The sequence below is a fragment of the Cinclus cinclus genome, chromosome 3, assembly GCF_963662255.1.
Source record: "Cinclus cinclus chromosome 3, bCinCin1.1, whole genome shotgun sequence".
Lineage (NCBI taxonomy): Eukaryota > Metazoa > Chordata > Aves > Passeriformes > Cinclidae > Cinclus > Cinclus cinclus.
Genome location: NC_085048.1, coordinates 112,112,176 through 112,123,600, shown reverse-complemented (window position 1 = coordinate 112,123,600; position 11,425 = coordinate 112,112,176). Strand labels below are relative to the sequence as shown.

At 52.2% G+C, this 11,425-nt stretch overlaps 1 protein-coding gene across 1 annotated transcript; it reads right to left on the bottom strand.

The window, feature by feature from the left end:
• Positions 1-409: 409 nt before the first annotated feature.
• On the bottom strand, positions 410-11,005 carry LOC134042048 (serine/threonine-protein kinase pim-1-like; the record flags this gene model as incomplete). Its single annotated transcript, XM_062489123.1, has 6 exons — positions 10,979-11,005; positions 1,880-1,975; positions 1,743-1,793; positions 1,145-1,514; positions 755-931; positions 410-480 (listed from the first exon to the last, which is right to left on the bottom strand). Coding segments are annotated over exons 1-6 (792 nt in total), but the record flags the coding sequence as incomplete, so codon positions are not given.
• Positions 11,006-11,425: the final 420 nt, after the last annotated feature.

Sequence of the window (11,425 nt, the reverse complement as noted above, 5' to 3'; positions counted from 1 at the left end):
CTGCCAGTGGCCAGCTCGAGAACGGCGTTCTCCAGCTCTGCGCTGATCTCCAGAAGAACACACCATATGTGCCTTGGCTCGTGGGGACATCACGAGGCCATTGAGCTGCAGGGGGATGTTTCCCCTTTTCCACTCTGTGGCAACTTCACTGCACTGTGCCACAATTTCTCCAATAGGATGGGGAGCCCTGAGCCGCTCCCTCCACAAATCGCCGGGGACCTGAGGAAGCACCTCCTTGGCTGTGCTCTCTGCTCCATGCCAGGGCCACTGGGAAATGCTCTGGGGAATTCTTTGAGAGCCACAAGACACGAGCAGCTGCTGCTTGCGGGCATCCTGGATTCTACTGTGCAGAGGGATGGATCTCTGCTGTCTCCTGGGCCAGGTGGGGCTTCTGCACCCAAGAATGTTCTAAAAGGTCATCCAAGGATGGCCTGTCTGCAGGGTCCATGGATAAGCACCACCTGATCAGGTGCTGGCACTCTGCAGAGAGAAACCAGAAACTGCTGGTCAGCTCCTGTCCATGCTCTCCCAGATTTCACAGTGCCCACAGCACACTAAGAGTGCTCAGAGCTGTTCGCACAGCTTCCCATCCATCCTCTCTTCTGGAAGAGAGCAGCAGAGGCACACGTGCCACCTCCTCCAGCTCAGCCCAGGAGATGAACCTCCTCCCCAGCTGCAACAGCAGGACACTTATGTGCCACCTGCCCTCTCCCAAAGCCGTTCTTGCTCCCGTGCCTTGAAGGCCCATCCCCACCTTGAGACACCCGGGGCGGGAAGAAGAGTTGTCCCCGGACGATGTCCTCTCTGCTTTTGAAAGGAAGGTGCCTGCACACCAGCTGATAGAGCAGGATGCCCAGGGACCAGATGGTGGCTGGCTGGCCATGGTAGCGGCCAAAGAGGATCCACTCCGGTGGGTAGTACTCCCGCGTTCCTATGGCACACGGGCACAGCTCATCAGGCCAATGCTGATTGCTCCCTCCCTCCCAGCCAGCTCCTCAAAAGCCAGCCCCAGCTCCTGCCAAAATGCAACTTGGCTGCAGCCGGCTGAAGCAGCATTCCCCCTCCCTCCCTCCCTGTGTGTTCCACCTGTGGAAGCACAGGGGAGAAGCTCCACTGCCCGGCTGGGCCCCGGCTTTGGGCTCACCGGCCATCTGGGTGTAGAACGTGTCCTGCAGGATCGTGCCGCAGCCGAAGTCGATGAGCTTCGCCTCGCCGGTGGCCAGGTCAACGAGCACGTTCTCGGCCTTGATGTCGCGGTGCAGGACGCCGCGGCTGGTGCAGTGCCGCACGGCCCCCAGCACCTGCCGGAACAGCGCCCGCGCCACGGGCTCTGGCAGGAACCCCCCCGCGTGCAGCAGGTGCCAGAGGTCCTGACAGCGCTCCGGACGCTCCATGACCAGCGCGAAGCCGTCGGGCAGCTCGAACCAGTCCAGGAGCCGCACGATGCCGCGGAAGCCGGGCCACGACGCCATCCAGAGCAGCACCAGCTCCAGGGGCACAAGGGCGCCGTCGTGCTGCGGGGGAGCCGCCATGCCGTCAGCGGCGCCGATGCTGCGCTCGCCTTCGCCACCCCCTGCCCGGCGCCACCGCAGCTCCCATTGCCCATGGCCCGGGACGCTGCGCGGCCCCCGCTCGCTCCACGCTCGCTCCCATCGCAGCGTCCCGGCTCCCACCCGGCCGGGCCTGGCCTTACCCCGCCCGCCACGCCCCGCCGCCTGCTCCCGCTGGCCCCGCTCACTCACCAGCCGCGCCCACTCCAAGACGCGGTCCCGGGACACTCGCTTGATGGCCACCTGCAAGCCAAGGCGAGCGGAGGGCTCAGCTCGCCGCCCGCCGCTCGCCGCCCCCCTCCCCGCTCCGAGCCGGCCTCGTCTCTTACCGGGACGCCGTCGGCGAGCCGGGTCCCGGCGTAAACGCTGCCGAAGCCGCCGCTCCCCAGCAGCGGGCCCTCCCGGTACAGCTGCTCCAGGGGAGGCTTCTCCGCCCGTGCGGACGGCACCGCGCTCTCGGCATTCTGCCCGGGGCACCCGCCCGCCCCGGCCGCCGCTGCTTCCCGAGCCGCCCCGGGCTCCGGCGCCTCGGGGCCGGCGGCCGAACTGCCGGGCGGCGAGGCTCGCTCGGGGGAATGCGCCGGCGGCGGGGCGGGAGCCGGGCGGCTGCGGGCCAGCTGTGGGCGGAACCGCGGGAGGGGCCTCGGTCGGGGCCGGGCCAGCGCCAGGGCCCGCGCCAGGCGGAGCCAAGAGACGCTGCTGCTCCACCACCGCCACCAGCGCAGCGAGGAGCTCGTCCACAGGCTCTTCAAAAGGTGCCACAGGCGGTACGGACTGAGCCCCGCGGAGGCGGCACCGCGGCGTGCCCGACAGGGGCGGGCAGGGGGCCGGCTCGCCCACGGCCGCCTTGCGGGGCGCGGCATGAGCCGGGCTGGGAGAGGCGCAACAAGGACGGGACCGAACGGGATCACAGGGAGTCTGAGAGGGAGAAGGGCACGGAGGGCGAGCGGGAACTCGAGCGGAAAACCGATCGAAAAACCGATCGAGAGAGGCGCTGCTGCTGCTGCTGCTGCTGCTGCTGCTGCTGCTGCGGAGCCGCCGGAGCGCGCGGCCGTTCTGCCGTTGCCTCCGCGAACCCAACGGAGGAGCCGCCGCGCGCCCCGTGGAACACAGGAAGCAAAGTAAGAATAAATGAAGCTAATTCCTATTAGAGAAATAGCCAAATAAAGCAGTGGAGGCGTAAAGAAGACTGTTGGCTTGTGGCTTTCTTGTTTGAGTGAGATGAAGCATTTTGTGGGGAAGAATTGCCTCTTCTGACAATTTTGCCAGTGTGGGCTGGAGCGGAGCTTTTAAATTTCAAGTAGCAAAGACAAATCGTGTCAGTATTGTCATCCCTTTTCATTCTCTGCTGAGACACTTGCAGGCTGCCCAAAGACATCGTCTGCAATATGGAACTTGGACCCAAATGGATTGTTAAGTGTGTCTGGATGTCACCAAATCTATGGGAATGACAAAAACTCTCTAGCAATATTTTTAGTGTTAGAGAATCTAGGAACAATGATATTCTGACCACGATGTTGTTCTGGCCGGGATGTGAAACAGAAATAATGTAATCCACACGTAGCCCTGGTGTGCACAGAAATTTTGTTTGTTTATTTCCTGTCAGTGTTAGTGGCAGAAGCATCCATTGCTCAGTTTGGGAAGGCTGACCCCTGACATGGACTCTCCTCAACTGTGTCTCTGCCTCTGACACTAGAGAACACTGAGTGCCTGGAGAGCTCGTGTTGCCTGTGGAATGCTCCAGCTGACTGCCACCAGAAGCTGTGGACGTTCTTTTGGTATCTGATGCAGAAAAGGAGTTCTCCATAATACCATGCTACTTAAACCCACATTGGGATGCGGCTGTGTAGTGGCTCACCATGGAGCAGATTGCCTGCTTTGTCACTGCCAGCCCTGCTGATCCTGCAAGGGACCCTAGTGTATCCCATGCCTGTTTTGCCTGCAAGCAAAGCTTGCCTTGCCTTAGTAGTGTGGAGTAAATAGAGAAGTAATAAAATGGACAATTAAACAAGTTACTTTGGAGGAGATCCTCCTGCTTTCACACATCAGCCCTGCATCTCATGCTCCGTATCCTAGTTTGAATGGACAGGTGTGTGCTAGGGAAAAAGCAGGACGTTCCCTTGAAATGGAGAAAGTAAAATCCTTCCCACTGAGTCAGTATAATTTTGAAATCAAGAGGTTCTCAGGGAAAGATAGGGGGACAGGAAGAACAGTTCTCTACTAAATATATAACAAGGCCAATCTAAACAACAATAACTATGAAATTAACAGGAACCCAGTCACAGTTCCTTTGGTTGTGTGCTCTTTTCCCCCCTGGTGCAGTTACCATCGCCATTGGCAGTGAGCTCTGGCAGGTTCCCAGTGGACAGGGCAGGTGTGTGGATCCCTGCACAGCTGCAGGAGAGCTGGGGGTGATGGCAGCTGTGTCTCAGATGGGAAGGGTGGAGGAGAGACTCTGCTCACGAATCCTTGGAGCAGTGTCGGTCCCGGTGCTCCAACAGGATGCTTGGAGATAGCAAACTGAAGCAGGACAGCATCCTGGCAGGGGTGTGAGGTCCAACACCAGAAGAGGCAGCTCCTGGCACTGGGATGGCGTGGTGAGGTTTTCCAGCTGCCTTCCTCCTTCCAGAGCCAAAAAGGGGTGAGTACCAGTAACTGCCCCCCCACCCTCCTTTACCTGCTTCGAATCTCGTGGCCTTGGCCTCCTTCCCCCCACTGGCCCCACCCTCCCAGAGAAACTCACAAAATCAGGGAAGCTCTCCCTTCCCCATCTCAAGGTCTCAGGGACCTGGCCATCCTTAGCATGTCAATGGGAAAAAATATAAAACTATAAAATATAAAAAAACAAAACATACCACCAAAAATATACACAAAAAAAATATAACAACAAAATTATTAAGATACAATCAAAATATATTTATTGAAACCTACAGATAACTATCAGAACATATGTACATCTGGAACTATACAGGCTAATGCATAAATCCTTGTCTTCAAACGCTCTTTGGATAGGCAGCAGCTTCTTCCTGGGCTTGGAGGAAAGAGCTCTTCTGGACAGCAGGAAAGGACTTTGTGGGTAAATGCACAAAAGAATGTCCAGAGAAAACTTGGTGGAAACACAGGAGCCAGGCAGGTCTGCAAAATGGAGACACAAAATGTAACAGAGGCTGCAATGCAAACCTAAAGCATCTGAAGCTCCATATTTCATAGAACACATTTCTTGGAAATTCATAAATAGCTGCACAGGGAAACATTCTCCTACCATCACCCTCTGGAGGCAGGCCAGGGGCACACCCTGAGCCACTTCCACAGAGCTCCCAGGGGAACTCCCTGGCCTCTGGGCTGCCCTGGGACAGCAGGGAGCCCAGAGCCCTGTGCTTCCCAGCAATGGCTCAGCTGCACATGCAGCCTCCTGCTCCTCTCCCTGCCCCACAGCTCAGCAGCCCTACAGCTCCACGGGGCACTGGCAGCAGCACAGCTCATGGCAGGGGGCACCTGCAGGGCACAACTGCTGCCTGGCAATGTGCACAGGCTCTCCAGGCTGGCACAAGACCCTTCCTCCCACCAGAGAGCGGCCCAGCTCCCACCTTACCTCGGTGGGAGGCTGAGCCATGCTAGTCCTTCACTTTGTCCTCAATCCAGAGTGTCTTCAGGCCCCTGAGCATGCCATGACTAGGAAGGGCAGTGGAGAGAGCAGGGGCAGATGCACACCCTTCCTGAGTATTTTGTCAATTTTGGCACAGCTAAAAGGTCAGAACCGCAGGTGTCCATCTCAGCACTTGGTCAACTTGCTGGAGAACATCAAGCCTTCACCAGCCCAGGATGTTGGAGAGGTTTTCCTGGACATGTGGGGGCTGGGTGGCAGCACGCTTCTTCAGCTTGGTGCCCATCACCTCGTAGAGGGCAGAGGCGAGCCTGGTGACCACCGTGCGCACATTGGCGCTGCGGACAGGCAGCGCCTTGTTCTCCAGGAAGGACCAGAGCACGGGCAGGGCGTAGCGCTGGACCACTTCAGGGCTCCTGGCATAAACCCCTTCCACAAGCACTGCCGGGACAGAGACACAAGCTTCTGAAACAACAACCTTAATGCAAACAAGGATCCACCTCGAGATTTGCTTCTTGGAAGCCTCTCTGCCTAAGAGCAGCGAAATAGCACACAGAGCCCAACGATCCAGAAATGGCCAAAGCAGCTGATCCTCCCCAAAATAGAACCACCAACACCTCAGGAGTACTGTCTCCAAACAAATACTTGCACCTGTGGCAGAACTTGTACCTTTACTGGATCATTTCACAACCTGTTTCAACATCAAGAATGACTAAAATGTCAACTTCCCTTTCATTTCCATTAGGAAGTTGTCTAAACCCACACTGAAGATTTGGAAATGCACCATGGAGATTCAATTGAAAGGTTTCTAAGAAAAAGGACAATTCCATCTTTGTGACTCTTGATGTCAAAGTGCCAGAATCCAATCTGGCTCTTCCCTTTGCTCAGTGGCACACAGCAAAGGGCACTATTAGACCATACTTCCAAACTCCAGCCCACCAGACATGGGTGCTGCTTGACAGCTGGATTAGAAACATCAGTGACTAGCTGCTGTCTTTGGCACAATGCTTTTGTGCCTTCCAACAAACAGCTGCTTCAAACCTCAGGGTGTCTTAGGTAATTACCCAGACCTCATTGCTGTGGCATTTGTGCATCTCCACATTTTAATGTCATTCCCCCTCCCAATGTTAATGGCATTTTTCTTGCAATGTGCACTGCAATAGTAGAATGTAGAGAGAAAAATGCAACACAGATGAATGAAATTTAACCACAACACGAGTGTCTTCTCCCTTTCTCTCTGAAGCCTACTCCCTGCTCAATTTCTGAACTGAACTTTGTCAAACACAGGCAAAAAGTTGACAACCAACAGGCTCCTTGCATGGCAGATGTGGCTGAGACATCAAAACCTGAAATGCTCTGGACACCATTCATATTTTCTGATCAGGCAAAATGTTATGCAGTAACCACTTCTAATTCTGTGGTGGAAGAGACTTCATTTTCTCTATGCTCGTAATCCACCAGCAATCATCAACATTTAAACACTTCCTGAAAGTGCCCAAAACCAATTCTGCCAAGCAGGAAAAGGGTTATGGCATCCATTTCAAAATGGGTGTTAATTTCCAATGGGTGTTAAAATCCAATTCAAGACATTGGTCACAATGGAACTTGAGAAAACATTGTTTGTTCCCACTAAATCTCAGAGAGAACATCTGCTCTTCCTAAAAGAGTCCTAATTTATGTTTATTTCCTTTATTTGAAGAAGAGATCAAAATATCTCCAAAACTAAATTCCCTCTTCCTAGACATCTACTTTATCCCAATGCCCTTTCAAGGGCTTTTGACATTCTCAATCACCGAACACTGAGCATTTGAGATTGCTGAAGAAGACACAACATCTATGAAACCTTGCATTTAAAGATGCTGGCACACTTAGCAGTGCATTTAGACCCCGTTAAAGCAAGGCTGTAAATCATCTTGTCCACTATATATAGAGATTATCACTTTTCCATTCCTGGGCTGTTGCTGACATAGCAAGCTCCTCTGAGGAATCAATTATCAGCTGCATTTGTAGCATTTTGGACAGCACTGACACAGGAAGACAATGTTGGCACACCCTGAAATGCTCAGTCCAATGCCACTTTGACAGCACAGGCAGGGAGCCTCAGCACTCTGCTTCTGCCCCTCTGGCCCCAAAGGCTGCCTTGCACCAAATCCGTGCCCCTAATCTGGGTGCTGAGTTTTGACCTAAGCTGTGACCCCCAGGCACTGCAGGGTTCAGTCTCAAAACTTTTCAAGAGCAAGATGAGAATTCTGTGAGGACAAAAGAAACGGATTGCCTGAAACAGCACTTGCTACATTTTCCCTAAAGGACCAGAGATGACCCTGAGCTCCCAAGAGAAGAGCCAGCTCGGGTATTTTTAACCCCTCCCTTTCCTGGAGGTGGGCTCTGAGATGCCCCAGTGAGAGCTCGGCCCCAAGGCCGAGCGCCACCCCCGTGCCAGGTACTGCACACCTCTGCAGCAGCCAGGGAAAACCTGCCAAACACAGCTGCCATGGGCATTGGGCAGGAGGGACAAGCTCAGCACCTCCTGATTTGGAGCAGCTACTCTACTGTCTATTGCCAGGAATGCCCTGGAAATGCTCCCTGGGGAGACCTCTTGGCTTAGCAGAGGCCATACCTGTGATACGCTCTGTCACATCCAGCAGAGCTTGGCCACTCAGCTGACTCCATTGGTGGCTGAACTCTTTCATCAGTGCTACTTTATCTACAAGAGAAACACACGTTTCTGCTCACTCTTCTGAGGTCCTAGGAGAAAGGAGAGTGGGGAGGGGAAGGGCAGGGGCAGCCCCAATTTATAAAATCAAGTAATTTTCTGCTGATGTACTTCTTTCCTTCCAGCCTACTTGAGGGGGGTTAAATTCCCAAAGAAAATCTCTCTGTTCACATTTGTCAATGCAAAGTTGTCTGCTGGACCGGGAGCTGTGTTAAACATTTCAGATCAAGGACCTCAAGAGTTCAATCACACGTAAGCAGTGAAAAGGTTTTGAACTCCAGAGCAAACAGGAAGAAGCCCAGACTTGGGATACACAAAGGCACAGAGTCAGGCAGTTCAGGAGTTCGCAGAGCAGCTGAGGTGGAGAAAGTGGAAACTCCCCTTGAAGATCTGCCTCTTCAACACTCCATTTGTCAGGCATATTTCTCCCGAGCAGCATTTTCAGTGCTGACATAAATCTCTGTGACAAAGGAATTTAGAGCAGTCCTTGCCTGTGTAGGTATTTGCCACAGCCATCCTGCCCCATGAAAACAACATGTGGAACAAGACATCACTGACAGCTGGATTTCTATCTGCTTGTTTTAAGGAAATGCACTTGGTGAATCATAAGTGTCCCATTTGAAAAAAGAAGACAAATGGGAAAGGTGGAACAGAGGCAGCTAATGCCTATAATGTGGAGCCTTCCAGGGGGCTGCTCTGCAGAAGCTTTGATGGGCCAGTGTCCCTTCATGGCAACAGCAAAGCTGTTCATTTGGGAAATCTAATGGGGTCCAAGCAAACTCCAAAATCCCCTTTGCCTCTGAATTGTACAAAGCTGTAGTCCAGGACCTCCTCTCCAGACAAGCAGCACAGAGCCAAGGGCTCCTGGCACTTGTGGGAAATGCTGATGCACATTCAAGCCTCTTGGGGGACTGGTGCCTAAGGACTGCACCCCCACAGCTTCTGGTGGATGTCAGCTGGAGTGTTCCACGGGCAACAAGAGCTCTCATGGCACTCAGTGTTCTCTTGTGTCAGAGAGGCAGAGACACAGTTGAGGAGAGTCCATGTCAGCCTTACCAAAATGAGAAACGGATTTTTCCAGCGCTTTCACAGCTGCAGCATGAACCCCGGTATCCTTTGAGTTCAGGCTCTTTAGTATTCCTTCCACTAAACGGACAATCACGGGGTTCAAGGCATCTTCCAGGATGGCTATCATTTCTGCCAGCACGTCCAGCGCCATCTGCTTCACTCTCTTGTGCGTGTCAGATATTCTCAGGACAAAATGATCAAAAATCTGTGAAGAGAACAAGCAGCAAGAAAGGTGGATTAAAATGTCCTTGTTTGGAGAGGGGATGTAGCAATGATCATTTAGTGCCCAAGAGAGGTACACACCATCTTTACCAAGTGCAATAGAGACAAGGATGAAAATGAGTAGCCACAGATGTGTTTGTGCAAGACAGGATGGAGTTTACCAAAGTGTTCTTTTAGAAACATTTGGGTTATACCAACCCAGCCTGATACTTCTCTTCCCCATCCAAACCCATTTTTCATCAAGAGAAGAATTGCCATGCTTTCAGTGGCTGGATTCCTTTCATTGAACCCAGCTGGGAGTAGGAGACAGCAAAGGTTAGAGCAGTGGAAAATTCTGTCATCATGTGATGAACAGCATCAATAGGCACCTGCCAGACAAATACAGCTGGACTGAAAGAACTTGTCCTGCATGCTGGACCTGAGTTAAATTTGTCTGAGTAAGAGGGGCCATCCTATCCCAAACGGGCAGGATGTAGTGCCAAGATACAGTGAATTAAGTGTACTGCTACAGGCTTGGGAGAGGAGCTGAAGGGAAGGAACAGTGAAGATACCCTACATACTTGGACAATGTTCGTGGTGATGAGCTTGGGGCTGTTTTTGCACAGGTCTAGGAGGAGTGCCACTCCTTCCATCCGTGTCTCAAACCCCTTGGCTTCCAGGAGATCATCAAGCTTCTGGAGCATCTCCATTTCATCCACAGCTGGAGGCAACGTGACCTGGACTTTTGGATGGTGTAGGAGGCGTCCATCCGAGGTCGACTTCACCCTGGAAAATAAAAGCAAATGATGGCTTGTTGGTGATAATACCTGCAGATAATTGTGAGCAAAACATCCAGAGGTGATTTACTCGTGATTTCAAGCTAGAGAATCATGAGGCTCTGAAAAGAGCATGGACTTCATGACAATCATTATGGGAGAAAATCTGCAAAGTAACATTTTCGCCAGTTCTCACTCAGGAAAACCAAGTATGAGATGCATCTGATCTATCTTCAGGTGGCTTCCCAGGCACACAGGTTGCATTGCTCTGTGGAGAACGAGAGACACTAATTCCATGTTTAAATGCCTGCTCATATGGGAGGTGTGTGTCTTGTAAGAAGGAAACTCATCACTCTGCAGAAATGTCTCTACACCAGGCATGACAGTCTGAAAGAGGAGCTCAGATGCATCTGAGCAGATGACCAGGGGCATATCTGAAGGATCCAGAAAATCAGTAACAGAGATAAAAACAGATGCCAGACATCCCAGCACTATGCTCACATTAAGTTTGCGTTCCTAGAGTCTAGATCTATAACTTAACAAACCCACTGGGAACAATTCTCTTGGATCAACTTGTCTCTCCCATGAGCATGGGAAGATCCTAGCTATGCTACTGAGGCATGTGGTCACTTTCCTGCCACTGCTGAGCATCACAGAGCTAAATAAATCTGTTCTGTTATCAGAGAACAGGTACAAGTAGCTCTGCCACTGGCATGAAGACACAGCAAGGACCAAATCCCTGTCTTAAGTGCAGATTGCAGCACAGGAGGAAATCAACCAAACATGCTGTCCATCCAGCAAACTATATGAAGGACAAGAATATCAAGACAAAAAGTCCCTATTGAGACACCTTTTGACCAAAGTTGCTCAGGAGTTGCCTTGCTACTTACTACTCAAACTTGGTTCTGTGTGAGGGTAAGAAAACCATGACTCAGCCAAGCCAATCCACTTGATTGGGAACTGCTTGTTTGGGGAATGGCATCTTGCCGCTAGACTGGGATTTCTCCTCAAAACACCCATCTGAAAAAGACTCCACTCAGATGTAAAAAGCCCTGGTTGAATTTACTTGTCCCAAGTCGGGCAGCAGAGACATGGCCCTCTCCAATCCTCCACAACACAGCCCTTGCCACTGCCCTGACTTGTCTGTGCTGCAACCAATAAGTGTCTTTCTGTTGCCTCATTTCTGTGGAAACCCCTGCAGAGATGTTTGTTCAGTGTAACACAGAAGTAGACATTTTTATTAAAGAGCATTTGTAGGGAAAGGAAACAATCTCTGGCACAGGCCATCTCTGCCAGAAAGATTTTCCTGAAGAAGAGAAATGTCAAACTTGTTGTGTGCTTTGTCACATCTAACAAAAGTGCTCAGTACCGTTGACTAGAAGGAAATGTGGCCTGGGGCTTCTTTGAGACATGGCTCCTCATCTTCACAGGGCTCTTGACACATGGGCGTTCACCCTTCTGCTCTTCCATCCCCTACAAGGACACAGAGAAACCCCACCAACATTTCGAATAT